At 36.8% G+C, this 26,680-nt stretch overlaps 1 protein-coding gene across 1 annotated transcript in view; it reads right to left on the reverse strand.

The window, feature by feature from the left end:
* The window catches only part of ZDHHC17 (zinc finger DHHC-type palmitoyltransferase 17), a 75,220-nt gene that overhangs the window by 36,158 nt on the left and 12,382 nt on the right, over window positions 1–26,680 (reverse strand). The window contains exons 2-6 of the mRNA XM_057429549.1: window positions 21,374–21,477; window positions 14,116–14,238; window positions 7,888–7,965; window positions 6,353–6,497; window positions 1,097–1,161 (exon numbers count right to left, since the gene is read on the reverse strand). Of these exons, the coding sequence (XP_057285532.1) occupies window positions 1,097–1,161; window positions 6,353–6,497; window positions 7,888–7,965; window positions 14,116–14,238; window positions 21,374–21,477 (515 nt within the window). The remainder of the gene's footprint in view (window positions 1–1,096; window positions 1,162–6,352; window positions 6,498–7,887; window positions 7,966–14,115; window positions 14,239–21,373; window positions 21,478–26,680) is intronic.

Below are 26,680 nucleotides of genomic sequence, written 5' to 3' on the forward strand. Positions count from 1 at the left end.
AGGAGCTCAGTAAGACAGCTTGTTCTGGGATGTCATGAAACACATTTGTTACATAATTCTGTTTTCATGTTTACCAAAATCTAACAGTATTAACAGATTCATAAAATCATGCACATGATTATATACTTGGCAGACAACAACTTAAGTTCAAAACATGTTAGATTTCCACTTCACATTCCAAAAGATGGAAAATAAAACAGGATGATAATGTTGGTAATGACATGCATTCATAAAAGCTAGCCTCTCAAGAACTGATTGAAATAGGCCCTTCAGAGCAAGAATTTAATTCAGACAAATCTGCTCGTTGGAGAAGTGTTATTTTACACCAACTTTTTCCAGTCACCTCTACAGGAAGATGTACTTTGTAAACGAAAAGTTCATATTAGTATTTCGGCATGATATCCACTCTCTCCAATTTATTTTACTGTTATTGTACTGGTTTTGTCTAGGATTTAGTTAATCTTCATAATAGCACCTAAGGTGGTGTTTTGAATTTGTGAGCAAAACAGCATTAATAACACATGAATGTTTTAGCTCTTGCTGGCCAGGTCTTACATAGTGTCAGGGGCTTTTCTGTTCCTCATCCTGCCCCACCAGCAGCATGTAGGCTGGGGGTAAGCAAGAAGCTGGAAGGGGACACAGCCAGGACAGCTGACCCCACCTGACCAAGGTCATGCTCAGCAATAAAAGCTAAGGAAAGAAGGAAGAAGGGAAAGGACATTTGGAGTTATGGCATCTGCCAATGGGGAATAGTGAATGAATTCATTTTGCTTTGCTTGGGCATACAGCTTTTCCTTCTGCTATTAAACTGTCTTTATCTCAACCCACAAGTTCTCACTTTTCTGATTCTCCTCCTCAGACCACTGAGCGGGAGTGAGGAACTGGCTGTGTAGGGCTAAGCTGCCTAATAAGGTTAGCTCACAATGATCATAAATGAAGTGGCAATTGTGGAAAACAACACTGACTACTTAAACAACAAAAAAAAATAACCAACAAACAAAACCAAACCAGAACTTTCCAAAAAATCAAACACAGTCACTCCTATAAGCCACTTATTTAACATCAAGAGAAAGTAAGAAATGCAGTGAGATACTACCTATGTGTTCTGTAAGCTGCCCACATTAAAGGTGTCATTCCATTTTGATCCATCATATCTACATCCTAAGAAAGGAAGGAAAAAAAGTACTTTGGTGAGATAAGTAAGCATGCTCAAGATCCAGTAGCTACAAGGCTTGCAATGAGAAGCAGTATTTTAAGACTAGCCAACTGAATTGGAGAAAAACTGGCAAGCTTTTAGTATATAATAAAATGAGGGATTTAGAAAATGAAAACAGACGTTAACACCACCACTGCAAAAACATAACCATTCCAAACTATTTTGGAAATGAAGGAACAGTCATGCTGTGTAAGACTAGCCATTTCTACCTTACTATTAATCTTCAGCATAACAGATATACAGACAGTGTACTGTTGTACTCAAAACCAGGAGAAAATTAAAAACATGCACCAATATTTAATAAAATACTTGATAAATCAGCATAAATACCATGGGCTGAATCCTATATCCTACTGAATGGTAGCTGCATCTATTTTTCCACTTGCAAAGCAATTTTCCCTAGTTCACTCAGTTCCAAAGATATTTACAGATCTGGGCATCAAGTTAATGGATGCCAGAAAATTTTTAAGTTTAAACAAAAGCCATTAATAAAAACAACAGACACAGAAATAAAACTGACCTAGAATCAAGTGGTGAGTAATCCTGTAGCTAAAATATATGTATATAAAAAAAACATTTAACAGAACATAGCCATAGAATGACAAAACAGCACCATACAGACAATTCCTTTTGATCCATCACAAAGGATCTAATACCTACAGCAGTTTTTCCTTTCATAGACCCCTGCGCCTCACTAATTTGGAAACTGGTAATCCCTAAATACACTGGAGACAGATAAAACTCTCAAGCATATTTGGGCAAGTTCCAAAGACCACCACTAACAAAATCACTCTAAACTACCTTAGTGCAAGATCTGAACAGTTTTCTTAGAGGCAATACAGCTATGCCAATAATTTCTGTGCTGCTCCCCTCAGTCCTTACTAGGAAAATTAGGTTGAAAGTGTTTGAATAAAGTCTTTTGCTACAGAAACTACTGACAGAAACCGAGAAAGTGGATGATGTTGCTTTCTATCACTCCAGAACCTTCTCTGCTCCAGTAGTCTACCAAATACCCAGCACCTTGGGATCCCCGCTCATGGTGCTGATAGCCTGACCCAGACAGATGTTTTCCAGGAAATCCAATTCAGTTCTTCCAAAAAACTGCTTTTGAAATTCCCTGGCCTGCAGATAACTTCACATTTCTGGGATTTTACTCTGGTGCTTAATTAAAAAGAAATAATAAATTTTAAAAGCGCTTGATGAAGAGGAAAGAGAACCACTGCTTTATTGTACTATTTGCTCAGATGAGAGTTACACGCATTAAGATCAGGATCCAAGTTCGCTTGCCCCAGTACATGTACAGAGTAGATCCTTTTGAGCCTACTAGCACAGCACAACCAGCACTCCCTTTAACCTCCTGTTGTTGAGATCATGAAGGAAATTAGAACTGCAGCCTAGCTTCAAGTTCCTTCATTTTTGAGAAGCACAACTTTGATTTGCAGGTCACACTGTGAAGAACAATATTTTGAAGATTGTAGAAATTACTGTAACATGAACAATGACTCCTTTGTCTTCACATTTCATAAAGAAAAGCAATTCTTCATAACAGCTGGGATCTGACTGCCCAGATATAAGCAGAACCATTTCTTTAGTGATTCCACCTGACTAATCAAAACTACACTTTGCAGACTAGGTGACAGTCAGCTAAAAGAAAAATAATCCATGAGCTCCAGACTACTCCCTGCACACAATTTACCCAGGCAGGCTACAGCCATTACTCATATTAAGCTATACGATGGGCTCAGGCAGATTCCTTTTCAAAGGAACTTTAACTATAGGCAAAGCAGCTAAGACTGACTTGCATACTGTTGTAGAGATGTAACAAAGCTGACATAGTTGTGGATAGCAGACTTGTGCTCTAACAAACCTCTCATCAAAAAAAGCTTCATTATTTTGCCAGATCATTACCGCACCCACACAATAAGTGGGACATTTCAGAATGGAAGCTCTTTTGCTACTTTTTGCCAAAGGGCTGAGGCAAAAATGTAAACTTTCAGCAGCAGGTACATATTAGGAGACTGTTCTGCTCCGGTGTGTATCAACAAGCATTTTTGCATCAATTTCTTGTTTAATTCTCAGTGACAGGTCAATCTGATAATGCCCATGGAGGGTTGTATTTACACTGTTAGAACACAGTATGAGCATTGGAAGAACCTAAGATTTCAACAATGAACAAAAATTGCACATCCTGCTGCCCTGTGTATGTATTTCAAGCATGAACTCTGTGGACCACAACTGGCAAATTCTTTCACTTATTTCTGAAATAGAACAACTCTGGTTCTGAAAGAGAGCAACTTTGCATATGCAAAGACTTAATCCTAGGACACTAGTACAAGATTCCACAAAAAGCTTTTTGAGAGGCAAAAACATAGGGGAGAAAGAGCTTCCTGCATGGAAAGGAGCTGTAGTAGCTATTCTGCCACTTAACACTACTTTCTGAAAGCAGTGTAGCTGACAAGGTAGGATTCTGAATAGCAGCTAGAGATCAGAGCAGCATTTAGGCTTACCAGGACATTTAACAAGCAACAGTCAAACCAGTACTGTGATACAATATGGCCTTTTTAAAAGCACAAAAAGCATCAAGATTCCACTTAGAAGTGCATTAAATTGCCCAAGAAGGGACCAGGAATTTGATCCTCTTTAGAACCATTACTGGTTAGTTCACAAAACACAGACCTTCACAGAAAGACCCATCACGTCCTTGTTCAGAATCCTATCTCCGTAAGGAAAAGATCTCCTTCACATGGACTGTTGCCCAGGGAAAGGGAAACAGACTTCTAAAGAGACAACATATTTAAGAGCATGTAGTAAAGGAGATTTATAAAGAAGGGAGATGTAAGGCTGAAAACGTTTCCTAATTTAGGAAAAACATGTGCTAGTTATTCACTAGAAGGAGAGATTTTGTAAGATTCTTGTGGAATGAACAGGCAGCCAGCTCATCAAGCAAGGCTCAGAACTGACACAGAACTAACACACAACTGACATATCTTGTTCTTTCAAACAACAAAAACTCTGTTCTGAATACTATAGGTCATGAAAAGCAGAGTTTTGATAATCATGAGGAAGAAACATGACTAGACTTATAATTCTGTAAGTGATGTGCTGTAGGTTGGGTCTAAGACATATGCATTTGATTCAATGTCTTAATACTCGCCTGAGCCTGATGGAGAGAACAGTATTTAGTGCCAACAGAACTAACAGTGCTTAGGAGCAGCTCTCACAGGCTGCACCACCAAAGTCCCCAAGGCTGCTGCTACTACACTGGCGTCTCCCAACCTAGATGCCCAGCTAATCCTAGGCCATAGCTCAGAAGAAAGCTTCATGTAGTTTGGGACAGTAGTTAACATATAAAATTGCAATTCTGAGAATAATAAAAAAAAATACATACTTCATGATTACCTGATAAAGTATGAGTACAAAATAGTTAAACTATAACTTTAGCTACAGAATATTTCTTACAACCTGACTTTACCCTACTAGTAACTGTCATGTGTGACTGAGGTTCTCTCACACATGCCATGGAATACAAACACATTATTCAACCACCCGATATACCACATCCATATCTTAGCTTATTCTGGGGTGACATTTGCATATGCCCCTGATATATCTCTGGCATTTTAAGTAGTGTAGGTAGCATGAACAAGTAAATGCAAGCATCAATTTGGAACATTTCTAAGTGCCTTCAAGCTCTTTTCAGTTTTTCTTTCTGGCATTTTTTCTAAAATAATCATTTTACCTAAACTTGAGCTGTGCTACAGGTTCTGTTACTTGTTATCTGATTATATTTATGTCATGTACTTGCCCCAGGCTTGATTTTGAACCAGGAAAACCTACTGACACAAACATGAGCAAATTATGACATAGCCAAGTATTGGGCTCTCAAAATTCAGTAAAAGACATAACTAAATAAAAAGCAACAGCTATCGGCTACTGTTGCCTCTTGGCCAAGTAGTACTTGCTGGCACTGAAAGTGGGTTCACTTCTAACCAAGGCCAGAGGGCATCTGACCAAGAGTTCTTCCCCTCCAGAAGGTCAAGGACTGGACTCAAGCCTCAGACTGGAAATTTTACCATTGGCTGCTGCAGCCCAGGAAGCCAGTGAACCAGCAACACTGAAGTGGGTTCCAGCACTGTCTCAAAAAGGGACAGAAGCAATTAGGAGCAATTGCTTAATCCACCAGTCAGTTCTCTACAGAGTTAGGAAAGCTGGCTCTCCTCTGAACATGCAGCTCCACAAAGGCATTAGGATCAGAACTAACGAAGCACAACAGCCTACACTGACATTTATTTTGACATTTATGTAGTTGTCTTTTATCACACAGGTACTACTATTAAGGTTCAGAACTAGGTCAAGCCTGGTCTCTATAAAGATAAATGGCAAAAATAATTTGCAAGTAGCATATAGGGTAAGCCCACATAAGCAAAAGTCACAGCATCACAAAGGAGGTAAAAACATGTAAAAACGAATAAAAAGTAGAATAATCTATTTCCCACAGCTTCTACAGAAACCACGTTGTTTCTGCAGTTGTGTAGTATAGCTAAAGAACCGAATTATGGGATCGTTATTACAATGCTCTTAATAGTATTATATTTAAAACATACTATATTTTAAATATACAAATCAATACATAATATCAAAGTTGAATTTTTTAAAGTGCTTCCAAAAGTTATTGTTAAAATTAATTCAAGCTTACAGCATGCAAAGGATACCAAAATCATACTTGATAATATTTGGTGATTTTAATAAAAATCATCATTTTAAAAGCTATTGATAAGGAGAGCTCTTTCCAAGAGAACAAGTTTTAAATTTTAAAGCAAGTTTTGTGTGTTTATGTATGTACACATGTAAAGACACACAGCTTCTTTTGGACTGAAGTATTATATGTTCAGATAAACAGGACAAATCTGTACATAAACATGAGGACAAACAAACACAGGAAGATTTCATAATCACAGTAGAACATTTTAAAGTCCATTTATACTTGATTAATGCTATGCTTTAAACAAGTTCACACCTGTTACGCAAGTTATTTTGTTGTACATCTGCAAGATTTTTCTGGTAACGTAAAACCCACATACAATTACATGTAATTTGAGTGCAAAACACAAAACTTGTTCCTGATGGAAAATGTACCTGTCCCTTTGCTATCAGGTAAGCAACAATCGAAGTATGTCCGAACTGGGCAGCCAAATGAATACAGCTACATCCTTCTCCATCAATTAGCGACGGATCTGCCCCATATTTCATCAGCTGTACAACCATGGATAAGTGACCCTGCCTAAAGGTAACAAAACATAAAAAACAAACAACTGACTAATGATACACAGAAAAACTATTAAAATTTGAATATTTGAATACAACAAATATATTTAGCAGTTACTATGCTACCAGAGCTCACGCACTTCAACTCATGCTTTGAAAACAATTGTCATGATCCAATTCTTGCAACTGAGTAAGCAAACTCATTCATACAAGCAAATTCTGTGCAGCCAATGCATTCATTACATGCAATTTACCCAAGTGTTGTATAGCAAAAAGCCAGTCAACAAAAAAAAAAAAAGTGTAAGTTTAGAAATCTAGTTTACATATCTGTCTACTCCAACTTCTTCCAATCCACATATGAAACCTGCTATTTTAAGAGATGTCAAATTGGCTATATACTCTCACTTTTTGTGGGGCATATGGTTTATCTTTCTAGTACTGAAAACAGTAGTGAAATAAAAATAGGAAGGAAAAAAGGAAAACCCAAGGCCTACACTTCCTCCACACTACATTAAAAGCTTAAGCATCTTTTTGGCATAATGAGCACTGGCATATCCTTCTTGTAGACAAGGTACCTAACTTTCTGACATGAGCAAAAAGACCTTTTCAGTCTGTCAGAAGCAGCTTCAGACACTGCTTCACAGAACAACAGACTACAGCCATGAACACCAGGAAATTTAATCAAGCTTTTGTGCTATTAACACAGAGAGTGATCTGTAACAAAAAGAAATATACAAGCTAAAATCTTTAAGGGAGGCTAAAAACCAAATCCTCGTCTTTAGTAAACAAATTACTTAGACATATTAAATGTATTAAAAGCTAATTTTCTAAGTCTCCTTTTGCCGTCTACAGTAAAAATATTAATATGGACAGTGTTCTTCTGTATCCTATTTCTAGGTGGCTGTGTGAAGGTGCAGCTACTACTCAAGGCTGTCTTCATTTTTCCCAGCCATTAATTATTCTCTGACCATCTTCTGCATCATGATTTTTACGTTCATCTTAAATTCCATACATGTAATAGAACACTGCAAGGACAATGTCACACAAAAATCATCCCAAGCCCCATTTGCACAAGAGCTCCTGAACAAATGACAAAAGACTGACAAAAATAAGATCTCCGGAGTAAGAATAAGCCAAGGTGCCTATACACTCTAATTTTACTTTACTCCTTTCCTATCACAGTAATTAACTTCCTCTACATCAGAAAAAGATTAGACAAAAACTGAACTATATGCTGAAAGCTTCTGCAGCTCAATCATACTACATACATGGTGTGCCCAGTTAACGATGATGGACTTAATTCTTGTACAGAGTGTTCCCTCTGTATACAGCAATTTCATAAATTGATCAATAGCATATTCCAAATTAAACACATGAAAAGAAAATTCCAGAAGATTTTTCAGCACCTTGTTGCCCAGTGAAGTGGGGTCGAATTTAAATCTCCTCCAAGCTGATCAACGATAGCACCTTTTGATATATAGTATCTGGAATAGCAGAAATAGTAAACATTATTGTTTGCCTTGGTTAAATATAGAGGATACACAGTAAGCACATCTGACATTATGCAAAACAGGAAGATAAAGATCAAAAGACCAGAACCTTTCCTTGCTTTGATATAACTTCCTTTTCTATACATCATGCATATACATTTAACATTTTACCTTTCTGATGCAGGTTGAGAGAGTAGGGATACTTTCTACCGCGTTACTGTGTTTTAAACATGCTATTTCCTAGTTTGGTTCTAAGGTAAAACAGAATAATTGCTATGTAAGTATGTTAGTACAATCTGTGCTACCACAGAAATATTTAATAAAATTGATTCTTCTAAAATATTTAGCGGTTGCTGCATTAAAAAGAATTACTGGTACAAGAACATGCTGCTAAAAGACTATTGTATTTAGAGTATTTAGAGAATTCTGGCTAAATGGCAAAATTCCATACAATTCAGCATGCAGCATGTATCACCTCTGGAATGGCCCTGCCAAAGTCATTGTTCCAAGAACTTAAGTTACACATCTAGCCAAGTGCTAAGGTTTTCACATACTTCTAATTTATTATTAATCAAAGGAAAAAAATGAGTATTTAAGATACACTTCTAAATGATGGGCTAGAAATTATTTTTCTCTCAAGAGCATTTATAAAAATACAAGCTACCTGTATTAACAAAGCAAATTACCCATATTTAACCACAGAAATTTATATTCAGAGTCATTTGTACTGCTTCTGTCAACTGTTTTCATTGCTGTTTTATATGGGACTCTAAACTGGAATTATGACTTCTTTGTGAGAGAATATGCACACATTACAAAGAAATTAATGTTTTTAATAAACAGGCCTTATCAGAAGGCTTCTAGTTCTTCATTCCCTGCTATATAAGCCAATGGGAAAAGAAGCTATTACTAACAGACCTTTGGAAAGTACTATCTAGCTATAGATTCCTAAGTGGTTACACATTTCAAGTACCTGTACCTACAGACCTTTTGCTTTCAAAATACCACTCAGCCATATGTGAATGCTGCTCTCAGACCCACACAAACTGTCCTTCAAATCCTCAGCACTTCATTTCCGGCATCTCAATTTTCTCTGTGTTTCAAGACATGGCAAGAAGGGTGGCAACAAACAGAAAACAGAAAAACATCACTCCCTAAGTAACTATCTTCTTTTTCTCTAGTGCTTATTGATTCAGCAACTTCAAAAACAGCCCAAAAAAGAAACTTTTGGAACAGAAACTAAAAAACACATTAGCTGTATGTATCCACACTAAAAACATCTCAAGGAAGAGTTCTTTTATACAGTTGCTTTAGAGCCATCAAGCACACTGAAGAATTTCAGCAGACTTACTGAAGTCATACAAATTCTTGTTTTTATCATAATGAAGATCTGCTCTGATTGTCCACTCTGCTTGTTTTCAATGCAAGAAAAAAACTGCAACATCTCTTGGCTGAAGTTAAGCTTTTTGAAATCTCAATGAGAACAACCAAAGACCTTGTGAAAGTCTTGGCACACAGAAAAGACAAGGTGGTAGGTGAGAAGAGAAGCTTGTATATAAGGTAAAGGGACAATGTAATTTTGTTATTGTGGAGCAAAGTATCAGCTACCAAAGAACAAATCTGAAAAAGACACTAAGAAGCTATTTAGTCTCCCTTGCGAAAGGGTTCCCAAGGAAATCTTGCCGAGATAAAAGACAGTACAGATAAATTCACAGTCAAAGCTTGGATCCATCCTGCTGATGTGACAGCCACTCATCTTAAACAGATTGTCTTCATTCAAACACTGGTCCCCACAGAAACACAGAGTATGTTCAGATTCTACTAAGCAGCAGCACTGCTTCTGGTTAGTGTGTTTTATTTAGAAGGAAGAACTTGCAGTTTGACAACTGGGACAAGACAAGGCGGTGATCTCCTGCCAGATGGCACATTCTGTGTTTCCTTAAGAGTGTTCTTAGACTAAGCTGAGATTTATCACTGCATTTCACATTCAGTACACAAAAATGGTGAGATTTTTTTTTCTGCAAAACCAGACTGAGAACTTACTCTCCTTGTCTAGACAGATCTTCAAGAAGGAACGTTGTGCTTGATGGGAATGTCCCTGGTAGAAGGAAGAACTTGGCTATTCTACTCTCAGTGAGTCATTTAATCTTCCACTCTAGAAGATGCTAAGTGTGCAAGTCCTATTTAGGCAATCTACTTACATTCAAAGCAAGCAGATCTGAAAAGAGGTCGCCTTAAGAAGAAAATACTTCCACTGATACCCACTTAGGATCACTAAGTCTTTGTCAGGCATTTGAAAACTGCCCCAGCTTGCATTCAATGCTTGCGGACTCAAAGTGCACACAGTCACAGTTGCTAGAAAGAGGAAAAGTGAAAGAGGAATTAATGTCTGAAGAAAGTTCAAAACAGGGAACAGGGAATTGCAGGTTCAAAACAGGGAACAGGGAAATTCAGGCAGTAGGAACTGTAGAGATAAAAGGACAATTTTTTTGCATTTTTATAAAACTGAATTGAAGACAGACCAACAGATCAATGTCATAATGAAACAAAGAGTAACTCTGTGGATGTCTGACACTGATGCTGTAGAACTAAGAAAATGTTATGTAGTCTTTCTTATATCAATGGGTCTCACCATTATCCAGATTGAATCTCAAGTCTCAAAATAGGATGAGGAAATACTAAAAATAAGACAAGTGTAATTCTAAGCCTGCGATCTCCACAAATGAGCTGCTTAGGTACTTCATTGGGAAGACCTTACACAGTCAATACCCAGTAAGCAAGGCACTGAAATTTGGTATCATGAGAGCAGACCACTTATACGTAGGCTCCATCTCTGTGATACCAAGCTTACTAGCCAACATATTTAATGAAATTATCCACTCCACACAATAGGGAAATAGCAGAGACTTTGATAAAGATGTGATAGGATCAAACAAAACCAAAATTTCATTCTAAGGAAATAGAATAAATAGTGTCTCTCAGAAGAAAGAGTGAGAGCGCACCTGATGTGCTGGGTGATATAAGCTAAAATAAATCAAGACCCCCTAAAGACAGAGGAACTTAAGAGCACAAGAACTGCATCGGGGGAAGAAATTCTAGAGACAGCTAAACACATTGGTAGTCACGTACACTTCAGTAAACAGCAGGAAGAAAATGCTATGCAGTATGTCACAGTGGTAGGGAAGCTTCAAGAAGGGACAAGAGCTTTGACGTATTTTTGAATAAAAAGGAAGAATCAGACACATTAGATTTAATTGTCAGGGCTCATAGTAAAATAATTTGAAAGAGACAGGGCTGGTACAATTAAAACTACATTGAATTAAAATTCTCGGAACAAGTTTCCAACACTCAAACATAGGTGGAGAGATCTTCCTAACCTGTAACGAAGACCTAACTGGCAACTGAGACAAATTTAAGCAGACTTCCATCTGTCTGGATGTGGCATTTTGAATCATCTCTATGTCAAATTGCTATAGCAGGAAATTGTTAGCAACATGCTTGGAGGGGGGTGGGGGAAAGACCACAAAATAATCGCATGCTGAAGTACTTTTCACAAATTCAGCTTCAAAGAAGGACCAATGTGCAATTTAAAATTCGGGCCAATTTTACTCTACAAATAACAGAAGGTCCCCAGACACATTTCTGGAAGGAGGCTTTTTTCGTTAAGAAAAAAAACAGAAATAAACAAAACAAAACAAAAAAAACAAAAAACACACATTTTTTTTCTTAAAAAAAAAAAAGCTGTAGAATACATAAAATGCTAGTGAACTAAAGTATTAAGTTGATAATCAAGTATCATGCAGATAGATTCATTGCACTGCAAAGCTTAATACAGAAACCATACATAAATTAATACAGAAACATTACCCACAAAACAGGCCTATTTTTTCAAATGGCTCATGTTTTTAAATGATGATAGTTGTCTCAATGCTAGTCACTTTTCAGACATTATAAAGACCTACCAAATATGGCTTCCAAATAAGCCCAAAGAAGATGAACAATTCATTGCATGTATTTCATTATGCATTCAAGATGGATAAAATATTGAGTTCAAAATACAACTGCTTTTAGATGCTCTTCTTTTCTGAAAGAAAAACGAGTATCTGAAAAATTGTATGCATTTCAGCTATTTCACAGCAAGTCATAGCCATAAAGACCCAGGACAACCCAGAAGTAAAATGGAATGAAAAGGAAGAACACAATAGGATCTATAATGTACTCTCACAAAAAAAGCCAAACCAGGTTATTTAGTTAAATCAGGATCCTGCATCGCTTCTGCAAGAGGCTCTCTTTCAGTGTGCCAGAAAGCACATTGTTTACCTATTTTATTATGAAAGGAAGACACCAAATGCAGAATTATGGTTTCCACTGTAAGCTTCTACCCACAATAAAGACATAAAACCTACTGTGATATCTACTGCATATAATCAAAATATTCTTTCAGAAAAGAAATCAGTTTGGAAGGGACCTTTAGAGAACACACAGCCTAACCACCCCTGATCTAAGCACCCAGACCATGTTGTCTAGGACCATGTCCAGTAGGATTTTTAATATCTCCAAGGATAAGGAGTTCACAACCTCTCTGGGCAACCTGTGCCAGTCCTCAGACACCTGCACAGTAAAATAAGTGTATTGTAATGTTCAGACAGAATTTCACATGTGTTCATGTTCTGCCTCTTGTCTTGCCACTAGGCACTAATGAGAAAGCTCTGGCTCTGTCTCCTTTACGCCCTCTCTTCAGATATTTATATACAGCAATAAGATTCCAGATATTATATTACCAGGTATCTCAGGTACTTATATACATTGATAAGATCCTTTCTATGAATCTTATATAGACTGAAAAAAAAAAAAAAAGCCTTCTCTATGCTAAGAAGCCCAAGCACTTGCAGCATTTATTTATGTCAGATGTTCCAGTCCCTTAATCATCCTTGCAATCCCAGTAAGTCCATATCTGTCTTGCAAAGGGGAACCAACAACTTCACACAGATGTTCACCTTAAACAGTCAAGTAGAGAGGAAGTACAACCTTCTTCAACACGCTGGCACTGTTTTTCTTAATGAGGACCCAGTATACCACTGGCCTTTTTTACCAGAAGGCTGCACTGCAGTCAGCTTCGCCAGCAAGCTCAGGACCCCAAAGCCCTTCTCATCAGATACAAATCTTATTTACCTGTCTTCATCCATTTAATAATCTTTTAAGAGAACTGCATCAGGACACAAAGTCCTTTAAATGCAAGAAGAGAAACATGAACCTGAGATCTTCTAGAAACTCAGGATCTGGTCTGATGAAGGTGCTGGTGGAGGACATACATGGGGAGAACATGTTTAAATGAAGATGTTTTGCATTTGGTTTTATGTGTAAGTACACACACTCATTAATAAGAATTGCTTTGAGGAGGACTGAAAATATGCAGTTTATGTCATTTTTTTGCAGTTTACTGGTAGAGGGAACAAAACCAACATGTTCTATACACACTCATGATTTGTTAAACAACAAGAATTATCCCCTCAGAATTTAAGCTCTCCAGGTTCTGAAAGATAATATGTTTGAAAATAGTCTAGATTTTATTAACTAAAAAGCAAAAGAATACCCCAAATGCTACAGCTCCCCATTATTAAAAATTTTGTTATTAAACACAAGAAGAGGTGCTACAATGTTACCTTTTTGCATTTTAAAACACAGCTGTTACAAAGAATCTATTTAAGTTAGAACTTCTTAAAATGCTGAATCAAGTAGGAACCACCCCTTGCCTCATGTTAATCTTGCTTCTTCAACATTCACTACCACCTAGTACCAAACATCCCCTCAAAAAAAAAAAAAAAATTTGGTATTTAAACCAAATAAAAAATAAAGAACCAATGAAGAAATTGCATGTGCAGCTTAATAGCTGTTCCACCGCTTTATCTCATCTAAGAAGAGTTTGAGCTTGAGTTTTGGACATATAACAGGTCTTATTTCTGTTACCTGTATCATCAAAATATTGATGCTGAAACGTAAATTAGGTCTGCTAACTTCTTCCCCCTCCCCCAGATTTCAAAACCAAAAACTGAGATTTCACAAAACTCAAGATTATTTAACACCTTAAAAAAAACAATTCAACAATTTTTAAGAGCATGACTATGATTAAGGTGTAATACATACTTCACCAGATCTATCCTGTTGTTGATTGCAGCCCAGTGGAGAAGCGTTACGTTTTCTTTGTCTGGTTGTCGTACATCATAACCTGCTTCCACCAATTCTCTACATCGTTCATATATTCCATACCTTGAAGAAGAAAACAAGATTGTTTTTTTGAAGCTGTTACGTTACATAAAAATGCATCTGGCAAACATCATACTTATGGTCACAACACAAAACCTTCCACAGAGAAATGAAGAAGAATCTTTACTTTCTGTTTATGTAAAGTTATAGATCTCTTGCAACAAGAAGCTTCCACTGGCAGAAGTTATATCAATTATTATAGAAGTTAATCAGCTCAAGATTTTACAGAAAACTTGTCTGCACAGAAAACTGTACAGCATAGCAAGGCAATATATCAAACTACATTTGTTTCTCCCACCTCAGTTCTCTTTCCTTTTTATCTCCTGAAGACTGCAAGACCTTAGCTAACTGATTTGATAGTATCTTACTGAAATTCAGCAGATGACAAGATCATTAGGTTAACTAAAAACACTAACCAAGCTCAAACACTTCCCATTTTTCTTCTCAGATAACAAATAGCAATCTTCCTGATATAAATTAGTACCATTTTCTTTTATATACCATTTCAAAATTCTACAATTTCATATTAAATTCTTTTATTAAAGATTACTATTAAATGTGAGCTACCTTCATGACAAAAAAAAAAAAATCCATCTGCATACATTTTGAAAGTTGAAACAAATCAGGAAGCATAAACATCATGTAAGTATCTCATTCAGGACTAACTCCAGCATTAAATAATTTTGGCTTGAAGCTTACACTGTTTTACCATTTATTTTTAGTGACAATAAAAGCAGCGCACGAAAGTAAGCAAAGATCACATCTCAACATCTGCACAACCCACAGGGATTTCTCAAGTCTCAAGAAGGAGACTGATGTGTGTGCACATCCTGAAAGCAAGATCACTGCCTTGTGGCATCCAACTTCTGCTAGAGCAGAATTTTAACAGCCTCTTAAAGTTTGAATTTAAGTAAGTTTTTCTTATGCTGCTTCTATGTTCTACTTTCTGCAGAAGAGACAGCCTTAGGCAACTTAAGGCTCTTCTGCTCTACTTGATCAGCTCTCATAACTGACAGACAGACCTTAATTTCAGGGTAGCTATTTTTTCTGTCATATATCTGAACGGATCCTCAACCTGGACAGTGCTCCAATAGTGAAGCCTCAAGTGACCTAAGTCAACCTAAGTCAACAACCTCAGGAATACTTCCCAAGCCTATCACAGGTTTGAAGCACATAAACCAGTGGACACTATTAAAAAAAAAAATAGTAAAATGAAATACTAGACATAATCTACCTAGAACACGTTGCTTTCAATTTCTTAGGGAAGTTGCACTAGAAATTACGAAAAATGCTAGAAATTGCTGCCATACCTATAATCTTTCCGAATATCACAAAAAATGAGAACAAAGACTGTTATATGAAGTACATACCAATTGGCAACAAGCCTGTAAAATTTGGTCCCTCAGACTGAGTAAAAAAAGCAGCAGTCATGCATAATTTTCACAACAAAGCTTAGGTTTTAATCATTACTGGCAAAGGGGGAAGAGAAGAGGTTTGGTTTACAAAGTCTTAAAAATACGCAACCAGACAGACAATATGCACATAGCGAGACACATATAACTGCCAGGAAAATTGATAAGGCTGTAAGTCTGGCAAAACTTGGGATGCACTATCTCCCAAATCCCTGTCTAGATCAGCAGTGCAGTCTGATGAGTGCCTGTTCAAATGCCTTAACATATGCCATTCCTGACTTCCCCCCACCCCACTGCTTAAAAGGCCAGGAGATATGAAAATGAAGGAGAGCTATGGCAAGCATGTGAATCATCCTTTCAGCCTGTTGAGGCAGAGTGCTTTTGCAATGCCCCTAGAGAAGCCCTGGCAGGATGCTGTAATTATGCTCTACTGATGTTTACAAACAGTACTCTCTAGGATTCACCCATCACTGCTTCTAGGTCCTGGGCAAAGACGGGATGGATTCAGATACAAGGAGTAGCAGGAACAGATTCTTCTCTGGGCTTAGCATCACAGACTTCCTCTCCTATCGACTGGAAGGCAAACTTCAAGGTACCTCCTACCACTTGGCCACAAAACAGATCACGAAGTTCTGCAATTCATCTGAAGAGTGTTCCCAGGAAAACAAAATACTTTCCAAAAATTTGAGTATGACATATATAGCGATTTTTCATTTAAGTCACCATCAGTCTGACTCTTCCTAGCAATTTATTTCAGTATCTTCAACTCAATCATAATGAATAACAAAAGATGTAACACAGAAGGTACAATTTAATAATTCTTCAATTCACTAAGTTGTCACAAAAGGATTTATGGATCTAGGCAAACAAAATCTGCCTAGCAAAAAAGGTTAAGAAATTGCAATTTGCTCTTCTTCCTGGCAACACCAGGTTCTTTTACTACAAAATAAACCACCAAATCCAATGCGGTCATGGCTTCTTGAGCTCTGCCCTAGAAATCAAACATTCTTCTCTCACATACTACCTATAGTCTTCTTCCATTGATTTGCTGCAGCTGATTTCACCTTGCCTTCCCCAAAGGTTCATGACGCACTGTTAGACTACAAAATGAGAAAGTCATCTCTTTCAGACACTCAGCATAACTGTGCTTATAACATTGCTATAAAGGGCTCTATGCCCTTCAAGAGCAAGGAAAGGAGGACCGGAGTCAAATCCTCACAATACAAGACACTTAGATATTAATCTAACAAATTTTCAAGCATTTGGATGAATTCTCAAGGGTGACTGTCATGCTGTAAACATCAGTATGAAGTATAATTAAAGCATCCTACTGAACTCCCTTATTCTGAAAGGGATTGAAATAGTTCTTCCAGGGCAAAAATACCACTGTGCAAGCTTGTTTCACTATTACAGTCTCTTAAGCCATTTTGGTAACTTATCTGTAACATTTTATTTGTCATTGCAGGTTAAATTTATCCTGCATTTAATACTTTCAAAAATAGTATCCTAGAAGGCTTTTTCATTTTAAACACATAATCCATTCTTTTAATCTTTTTCTGCAAGCACATCGACTCTTGGAAATAGATACTGCCAGCTTTGCCACAATTAACATAAAATTTGGCCACAGTACTAGGAAGGAATCTCTCTTCAATGAGCACATCACCATGTCAACAAACAGTAGGTAAGCCAGGAGCAAACTCCCTCAGCTTGCTGTCGCTGTAACTCCAATCAAAGCTGTTTTAACTGGAAATGAAATTAGTAGAAAAATGATTGTTTTTTTATCTTTTGAAGTCTCATTCCCATGAACGACGGCGGTTAAATACTAACAAAGCCTTTCATACCTTCTCATGGGTTTTGCATTAAACAGCAAGATAGTTTTGTTTTCAACAGCAAAGGGACAACTCAAGAGCTGCTTAATTAACAGTTAATAGTGATGTTGAGAGACAAGAGAAATTCAGCTCTTGCATGCGTTCCAAAGCCTCAAATTGTCTAAGCAGTTGTGGCTATATTAGCCTTCCATGTGAACTGCAGATACATTTCATTTTCAGCCCTATAATCAAACTCTACGGGCACAAACGAACAGGCATAGAGAACATATACCCACGTCAACATCTGCCCATCTTCTCCTGTGAATAGCTGAAAAAAGCCAGGAGTAACTGTCACTTTGGCCAACTCTCACCGATTTAAATTATTCCATACGTATCCTATTTTCTTACCAGTTACCCCATGAATCATGAGAAATAATGAGAAAAGCATGTTCTCCAATGTATCTGTCAATTTTTTTCTGAGCAAGATTCAGCATATTTCATCTTTCGTGCTGCACTATTTCACAATGCATACAACTTCATTTTGAATGACCTCAATGAATAAAACTAACAGAAAAGTTAATCTTGTGATAATGAAATCTTAACAGTTGAGCACTTAACACTAAGAGTCACAAAAGCACTCATTAATACCATTAATGTTTAACACCTATGCTCATAGTGGTTGGTTGACACACTTTCAGCATAGTAAGAATTTGCTCAGGTTCAACTACAAACAGAAGGTGCATCGATTGAACTGAAAATCACAATGCAAGGATTAATGGGGCTTTGAGCAACCTGGTCTAGTGGAAGGTGCCCCTGCCCGTGGCAGGGCGGTTAGAACTAGATGAGCTTTAAGATCCCTTCCAACCCAAACCATTCTATGATTGCATGATTTTGTTCTCCTAGTCATAATCCATCATACACTTCTCTACCTGTGAACATTAGCTACTTTTACCTAGTTTCGTGGCTTAAAAGATTTAAAACAACGTAGGCAGAAACTGAAAGTTATTATGTTAACAGAGCACTCTTGCCAAGACATCACATTCAAAGTTATGACTCCAGCTTTGGATGACAATGAGTGCCAGAAGAGATAAACATACCCAACATCTTCCCATTAAACTTCACTTTTAAATCACAACTCTTTTTACAAGACTCCATTCCCTTGCAGCTCCAGTGAGAGCACTAAATTTTATCTCAGAGAAATTAAACCACTACACAGCCCACCCTCCAATTTTGTAGAGACAGAAGAAATCCAAACACTTTCTGTGCAGTTGAAAGTGAAATACTTATTAAGTATGAAGTATTATTAATGTTCCTTCATTGCAATAGCAAAGGCAAGAATGGACGATTTTTGTACTGCTGCTTTGAAAACAGGTTTTCAATTACATGAGCAGCCCGATTGTGCTTTCAGAAGCACAGAGGAAACATTCATATGAATGAACCAAATAATTTTGCTAGAACCGAAATACCAGATGCTAAGAGATTGCACACGTACCATAACATTTGCAAGACAAAGGGCTAAAACACTACTACTTTAACACTACCTACATGCTCTTGGACAGGTTTATAACAAAGCCAGTGAAAAGTGTCCTTTATAACAATAGATATTAAAGCCAGCACAAGTTTCTGCAGAACAAACACACTGAGAGCCTATTTTTTGGTGTAAATCACGCCTTAGGGCCGCACACCTGTGGGAGAACTTATCAGGAACATGACAGGGAAAAAATATAAATACATATTTGCAATGAGAACATCATCTGCATATTTTTTCTATACAAAGTTTTAATTTGATCCTAAGAGGTTATTAGATTTGTAGCTCAGTGTATGTGTGTATGAGCATGTTAATTTAACAAGTATCCAATCTACAGACTAAGAAGACAAAGCACACAAACAGTTCTACAAGATAAGAAAGAACAAATATGTTTGGAAAAACGTGTGCAGTTCGCAAGCTCTTATTCTCCCTTGCTGAAAAACACAAGAGCAAATGCATTATTTTACTAACATTGTTTTATTTCTCTGTAATCCTGTGTCCATAAACTCAACATCTCAAAATAGAATTCTACAGTCAAAGAGCACATATGAAGTACAGATGAGTTTTAAATCTTTTTATCCCATTTTTCATCATAATCTTTAATGTTTAAGGACCTATGTTCCCCCTTTTTTACAGAACTTTTTGTGGCACCTTACTTACATTAGCACTGAAACAGAAAGTAAGTCACCAGATATTTTAATCTAAGTGAATATTGATTTTTGAGGGCAAGTGGTAGAGGATAAGATCTACTATTCTTCATGTATATAAAATATTTTATTTCTACAAAAGTGAATAACTACATCATTTTAATAGGAACTGTATATCTTTTTAATAACAGGATAAATATATTAGCATTATTTTATTTTTTATTTCAAGCATTATGATACTTGGTGAGTTTTATTTTCTGCCTTAAATTTCAGAGATTTTTCCCTTTAAGACAGCTGCTTTACATAACATAGCCTTCTAATCCTAGTAAATACTTAAAGGTGAGTTCTTCCTCTAGTCAGGAAGGTGCTATCTGGATACCACAACTTGATCATATACCCATGCTGACAGTCCCCCTTCCCTGTGATATTAACCATTAGGGCTATGATACAGAACTATACTCCTCTTCAGTGATAGTCATCCTCTCTGTAAATCACATCTTTCCATGACTGGGAAGGAACACAATGGATAACTCACAGCTCTGTTGATTCTTGTTTGAGGAGACTAGAAAAGAATTATAACTCAGTTGAAAGCATAATCAGCCTAAATTTGAGGGCTAGCAGGGACAAACGTGTTTTAGGGTTTTAAACATGCAATGAGCATACAAGGATGGAAGCAGGTAGCCTTTAAAACCACTTTTGCTGTCGTATTTCTATGCTTTTAAGAAGCAGATAGTTTGATGTTGTGACAGTATTTTCATTTCTAAAAATCTTCAAATACGATGATTGTAGATTGTAGTATTGCTATTAAAGAATCTAGAGCAACAACTGCTGAGTCAGCCAACATCTATTTCAGGAACTTAAACTCCTCACAACTCAAAACAAAAACTGAAGTACATACTTCCTAAACCTATATGGGGCCTATGTCACATGCAGAGCTGCAAAGCTGCTTTCAATTGGAGAAGACGCTTTTTAGGAAAAAAGGGAAAAAAAAATTAAGAGGAAAAAAAATCAATTAGCTCAGGAAGAGAAAGAATAGTTTAAGCATTCAAATCAATGGTACAAGAAAAATCTTACAAAACTCTCTACCACCTCAGTTCATTGAAGAAAAGTGACAGTCGTGGTAGTCTCTGAATGGTAAACAACAAAAAGCTAAAAACTACCTTCATGACAATTCTTCAGAAAGTCTTGGGAGTTACTGTGTACTACAGGACTGTATAGAAGGCAAATTTGTATAACTCATCTGCATTAATAATGCTATTATTAAGTTTGCACAGTTTACTTCTACAATCCTTTCTCAGCAATAAGCTCAGTTCCATGCAAGCAGTGAAACAGCAGGATCAAAGACAAGGAAACTACACAGACACATATTCTTTCTAACCTATAAATGATGTTGACAAATCAAGGAAACCCTCATGTCTGTGTATCAATGTTGCCCACTTACCTCTTAATCATCACCTACAGAAAATAAACATCACTACCAACAGGAAGAAAACCATATGTTCGCTTCCAACAGTCTGTCCAGCAACCATGTATATTTACAGCTTACCATAATTCCTCCAGCATGTTTTCATAAAATGCTCATAAATTGGTCTTAACAGTGATTTTGTAGAGTTCACTTCTGAAATCTTCTACTGCTGTACCCACAAATACAGTTCACCTCCCATTGTGTGCCAATAAAATCCATTTCACTGCTTTTCAGCTAATACAGACATAGACAAATCTAACACTCAAAAGTAAACTCACTGTGTGGCTTTGACAATGTCCCAAGTGCTGTAGTCATCAATGTGGCTTTTCCGTCCAAGAGATTCACTATATCCATGGTTGTAATGGCTTTGAGGCTTTATTTCCTAAAAATTACAAAACTTGCTATTAGAATATCAAAATCAGAATTACTGAAGTTACTCAAACAAAAATAATAATAATAATAATGCTGTAAGCAAACTAAACCCAGTACCCAGTTCAGTGAACTATAAAGCTACCCAGATTTGCAGGTAGTAAGCTGACTGGCCACATTTCTATATCTTGCGAAACAGGCCACCACATTCCTTAGTATAGATTTCCAACACCTCCCAAAGAAACATGACTTGTAATAGCAGAGTTCTATTAAAGCCTACACTGGAGTATCTTTATAAAAGGTTAACAAAAAGTAACAGTAATTTTTTTTGTTTAGTTTTAGATTTTGGGGTTTATAAATACAATGTAGCATAGCTAAAAAAAGCTATTTGCCATAAACTCATGAAGTCTTACTCTACCACAGATAAATGTAATCCTTCAAATAGCATAGTCATGTACCTTCTAGAAAACAAATTAATTGGGAATGATTAATACCAGTGACTAGAACCTACTAATACTTTGATTCTTCAACTCCAGTCCCAGCTCTAGAAGTAATCTTTTCATGTTTAACCTATGGGTCTCAGAAATCAATGACATGACCATGACACGTTCTTCACCAGATACAGCTCCCTACAAACTTAATTCTTTTGAAGAAAGGCAACGCTTTAACCCTCAATGTTTCCCTTGGTGGAATTTACATCAAAACACTGTACTGACAGGGCAGCAAGATGCGATTTTTCTTTACAAACTACATGCATGCAAAAGTCAGCTTAACAAGCTAGAACTGAACAATGGATTTTACACAGCTGCTACACGCTTTTTCATTTGTTACAAGTACTGCAGCCGACTGTCTCTGTATCAACCATACAGTTCAGCATAGCCATGTAAAAAAGTGTGAGAAGTATTTCAACCCCCTGCCATGGACACAGACACCTTCCACTAGACCAGGTTGTTCAAAGCCCCATCCAACCTGGCCTTGAACACTGACAGGGATGAGGCAGCCACAGCTTCTCTGGGCAACCTGTTCAGTGCCTCACTGCCCTCAAAGTAACGAACTTCTGGAGTAAACTATCAAGAAGGTAGTTTAGTTGCAAATCCCAAAGCTCTCAGTAATAATCTCAAAATAGAGTAACTTCAGTCGAGCATGTTTGTGCTTGTTACATACAGCGCACCTACTTCAGTCAAGGAAATAAAAAAATCAAATTAAATCTAATGTGTTACGTACATTTTGTAGCACTAAATTGTAATAAATTAATGTAGTCACTTACATAGTTTGAACACTTATAACATTTAATACATTAAAAAAAAAAAATCAAGAAATTCAAGTGTTTAGAGCTTTTAAACCAAGTACATAACATCACTGAGAACTAGTGCAGCAAAAGCCTTCATTTTCAAAACAGGTCTATTCTAATGCATATATTTTTCTTAAAAAAAAATAAGAATTCAATTTCACACAGGACCTAAATGATCAGGAGAGGGCATCTTTCCTTGAGCACAATGCTATTTTGTGGCATACACTTTTTCTTTCTAAGCCTGTAAAACTAACTAGATTAATCAGTTAAGCATTGCCAGCCCAGCAGGTAGGCTGCTCTGTTGCCATCTCTTCAGGAGAACCTAGAAGTGTAACAGGGCATCTGCTGCCATCCAAACTGCACGTTACAAAGTATTCTCTTACTACCCAGAAACATAGCTTCAACTTTGTATTAGAGAAAGGCAATAAATAGCTTAACCAAACCTGTATTTTTTCCCCAGGTGCTAGATTAGACAGTGCTATCTGAAGAAAAGATGTTGGAAAAGATACCTGAGGACATTACAATCAAAAAAAAAAAAAAAAGTAAAATAAAAGATAAGACTAAATTCATTATTTTGTCCCACATGATTTTTCTCTTCTCTGATATTAGAGAAGGGAAAAAAAAAAAAAAGCAGGATTTATACCATCTCTGTTCACCTATTATTACACCACACAATTGCGGCAGGATTTTACATATCAAACTGCAATAGTCAGACTGCAAAAAGCTAAAAGAAATTCACTGTCCTGCAGCACCTGAGAGTAGTTCAAAGGTTCAATGTATTTCTTTGCTTTCCATAGCTGCTGGGAGAAGAAAGGTCTCTCTTCTCATTACCTAACAATTACTAAAAGCAAACTGAGAAACCTAGGTTATTTTTCAGGCAGATGTTAATTTACCAGGGAACACTTATTTCTCTTAAATTGCATTTTCCTGAGCACTTCAAGCACACAAGCCAGGCTTCTGTTCCCTGGAGCCCACAGGAGCCAGTCAAGAGAGCTGTCCACTTACAAGCAGTATAAATTCATTTCAGCCTAAAGTGATCAAGAAACCACAGCCTTCTGACACTAATGCTTTCACAAAAAGGTTTACGGGAATACAGCAAAAACTTAAGTATTAACTATTAACCATGTAAATTCAAAAAAGTAGGAGATGACATTCCTTACCCCTCCTACAGCTTAACAACTTTTACTAAGGACTGGAGGCAATGACAGTACCCTTAACTTTCAAAATGACATAATTTTTAATCTCCTTTTGTACTGATAGCACCTCTGAACTACTCTTTTTATGCTGAAACTTTCAGATTACAATAATGCAAACTAGATTAAGTGATTCCAAAGTTAGATTTGAGATGAAGACAAATATGACTGCCTGACACTAAATGAGTAAGCAAGAAATGGTTGTCTCCCTCTATTCCCCTAGAACATACATTAGCATGAGTCTTTATTTCATAAAAAGACTCGTGACAGATCTAAACTTGAAGTGAACCCTATGTTTCCTGACTTACTAAGAGAGTTGAGTTTGTATTTTACAGCCTCCAACATCACACAAGAGTCTTCTAAACAGTGTGAACTGTGGAAAAAGGATAACTTTAGATATGCCTGAAAAGTTGATGCGAATATGAGTCATTTTGGAAGTAAATCATTTAAGACATATTCCAGGAAAGCATATAAAATCTGAACCCTCACCTAATACACTCAGTTCTCTGCAGTCTGGATGTAGATTCCCAAGCTTAAGAGTCAAAATCTATCACGTAGTATTATCTATACAACTTGATAATAGCATACTGGCTACTATCAGTGCTATTCTACAGGATGTAACTCTTACCCAGCATTCTAAGTACCTAGGTTATAACCATGATCTGCAGAGTGACTTTTGAGTTCCTAAATGAACAAGCTGCCAGGAATTAAGGTAAAAGAGAACCTGGATTTTGTGAATCACCATAATGCTTGGTCCAAATCACCTATCAGTGACTGGGTGAATTCAATCACTCAAACAGCGTTGTTACACATTGCACTTAGCTGGCAAGGCAAAATACAAGAGGCAAGGGAGCAGCTAGCAACAGGAAAGTGCCTCTTCATTCCTAAAGAACTTTTTTCAGGCTCTGAAAATCCTGTGCAGGGCTAAGGCACAGTACTATAAATACAGAAAGGTAATTTCTCCTACTTATTCTAGAAAGAATGATTTAGGAAGAAATAAGGACTAACAAGTTAGTTAGTAAGTACAGACACTGAAACTCCTCATAAACATACAAATACTCACCTGTTATAGGATATGGCTTAAAATAAAAGCAATAGACATGGCTTAGAATAAAATCCTGCTAAAGCTGAAGAACTAGCAAACAACCTCCCCACCCCCTTTCTTTGGCAAGTTCTGTATTTTTCAATGTTTAGCAGGGCAATTTAAAGGACTGTTACTTAAGAAGCTGTGGATATCTCTCTATATGCCTTGATATCAAATATAATGGCTTCAATGTAGCCACAACCACCACATGCTGTCCTAATATGTGCAGGCACAGCTTTAAGTCAGCAGCAGCTGCATGAACAAAGCTGCCAGTGCCCAGGCACCATCACACATCCTGTTCAGCCTCAGTAGGACCAGCCTCAGGGGTGAGCTTGCCTAATGTTAGTCATTCTGCAACAGCGGCTAACCTAGAAAGACACTGCAAGTACAATAGTCAGGAAACATCTATTTTGGGGGTTTAACAGAATATTAAAACACACAAAATACAGATTACTTCCTCCAACCTGCTGGACAGAAAATAAAGCTCTGCTTAAAAATCTTACACTCATCTAGATTACTTGTCCACCTTTATTAAAGGAACAAGCATTAAAAAAGTGGAAAAATATTATTTATATCACATTTACACCATGCCTTTCAAAGAACTTTGAGTATTGTCAGTTTCACTGTCACCATTTGGTCTTTTAAGATCTCACTTAAACCAGCAAAGAATGAATCTCTTCTAAATTCATATACCCTCATGCAAATTTTAGGAAAATAGCTAAAATTCTTGAAACTATTTTTTTTTTAACCAAGACAGATTTATAACAAAGTAACAACATGTTTTTCAGCCAAGAATATGTACCACATTCACAAATGCCTTCAACAATACTCCAAAGTGTTAAAATATTTACTTCCATTATGAAAAATTTTATTCCAGGAGAATTTTAACTTTACAATGATGATCCACTGTTAAGAAACACTAACAGCTAATTCAGAGATTAAAAACTAACTGAAATCCAAACACATTTATTTGTTGATATTTTAATGTCTACTGACAATGGCTCTGGTACAGCTGAAAGGAAACTAAATGGAAAGCAGAAGAGGAGAGGCCTTCACTGATTTACAATAAGCAGGTTGCAAACACTAAATCTACTTATTTTATCCTGTTTCAAGGAGCCATTTCCAAGCATGACTTGAGCCAAATTACCAGTATACCACTGCTAAAAAAAAAAAAAAAAAGGTAATTTCTCTGCCCACTCTTCCCCACTGCTCTTGGCACTGTGCCCCCGCTGCCTTATTCAAGCTAGCTTTGGTACTCAGAGCCATAGCCACAGTGAGCTTACTCAATTCATTACAGGGGAAAAAAAGAAACAAGACTAAGACAGCAAGTTAAAGCTGTTTTTCCTGTGAAAAGAGGCTCCAGAGCCACATATAAAGGAAATGCAAGTAAAGAGAAGATAGGAGGAACATTCTGGCAGCTGTCAATTGTTAATTTGACTAAGTAATCATGGAACAACACACTCCAGCTTTTAAATTTTCAGGGAAGTCAAGCTGACAGGATAAAGAAAATGATGCTATTTCTAGAAACTGGCAGAACTAGTTGACTTAGAAGGCTTCAAAAAAAAGACAGATTTTACTTATTTAAAAAATCAAATTTGGTTTCCCAATTACTACCAAGGGTCAGTCTTTCTAGATGAGCTTTTCTCTT

Source organism: Pezoporus wallicus, unplaced genomic scaffold (assembly GCF_028554395.1).
Source record: "Pezoporus wallicus isolate ANWC-B61680 ecotype Strahan unplaced genomic scaffold, APGP_CSIRO_Pwel_v1 contig_5069, whole genome shotgun sequence".
NCBI classification, from domain to species: Eukaryota; Metazoa; Chordata; class Aves; order Psittaciformes; family Psittacidae; genus Pezoporus; species Pezoporus wallicus.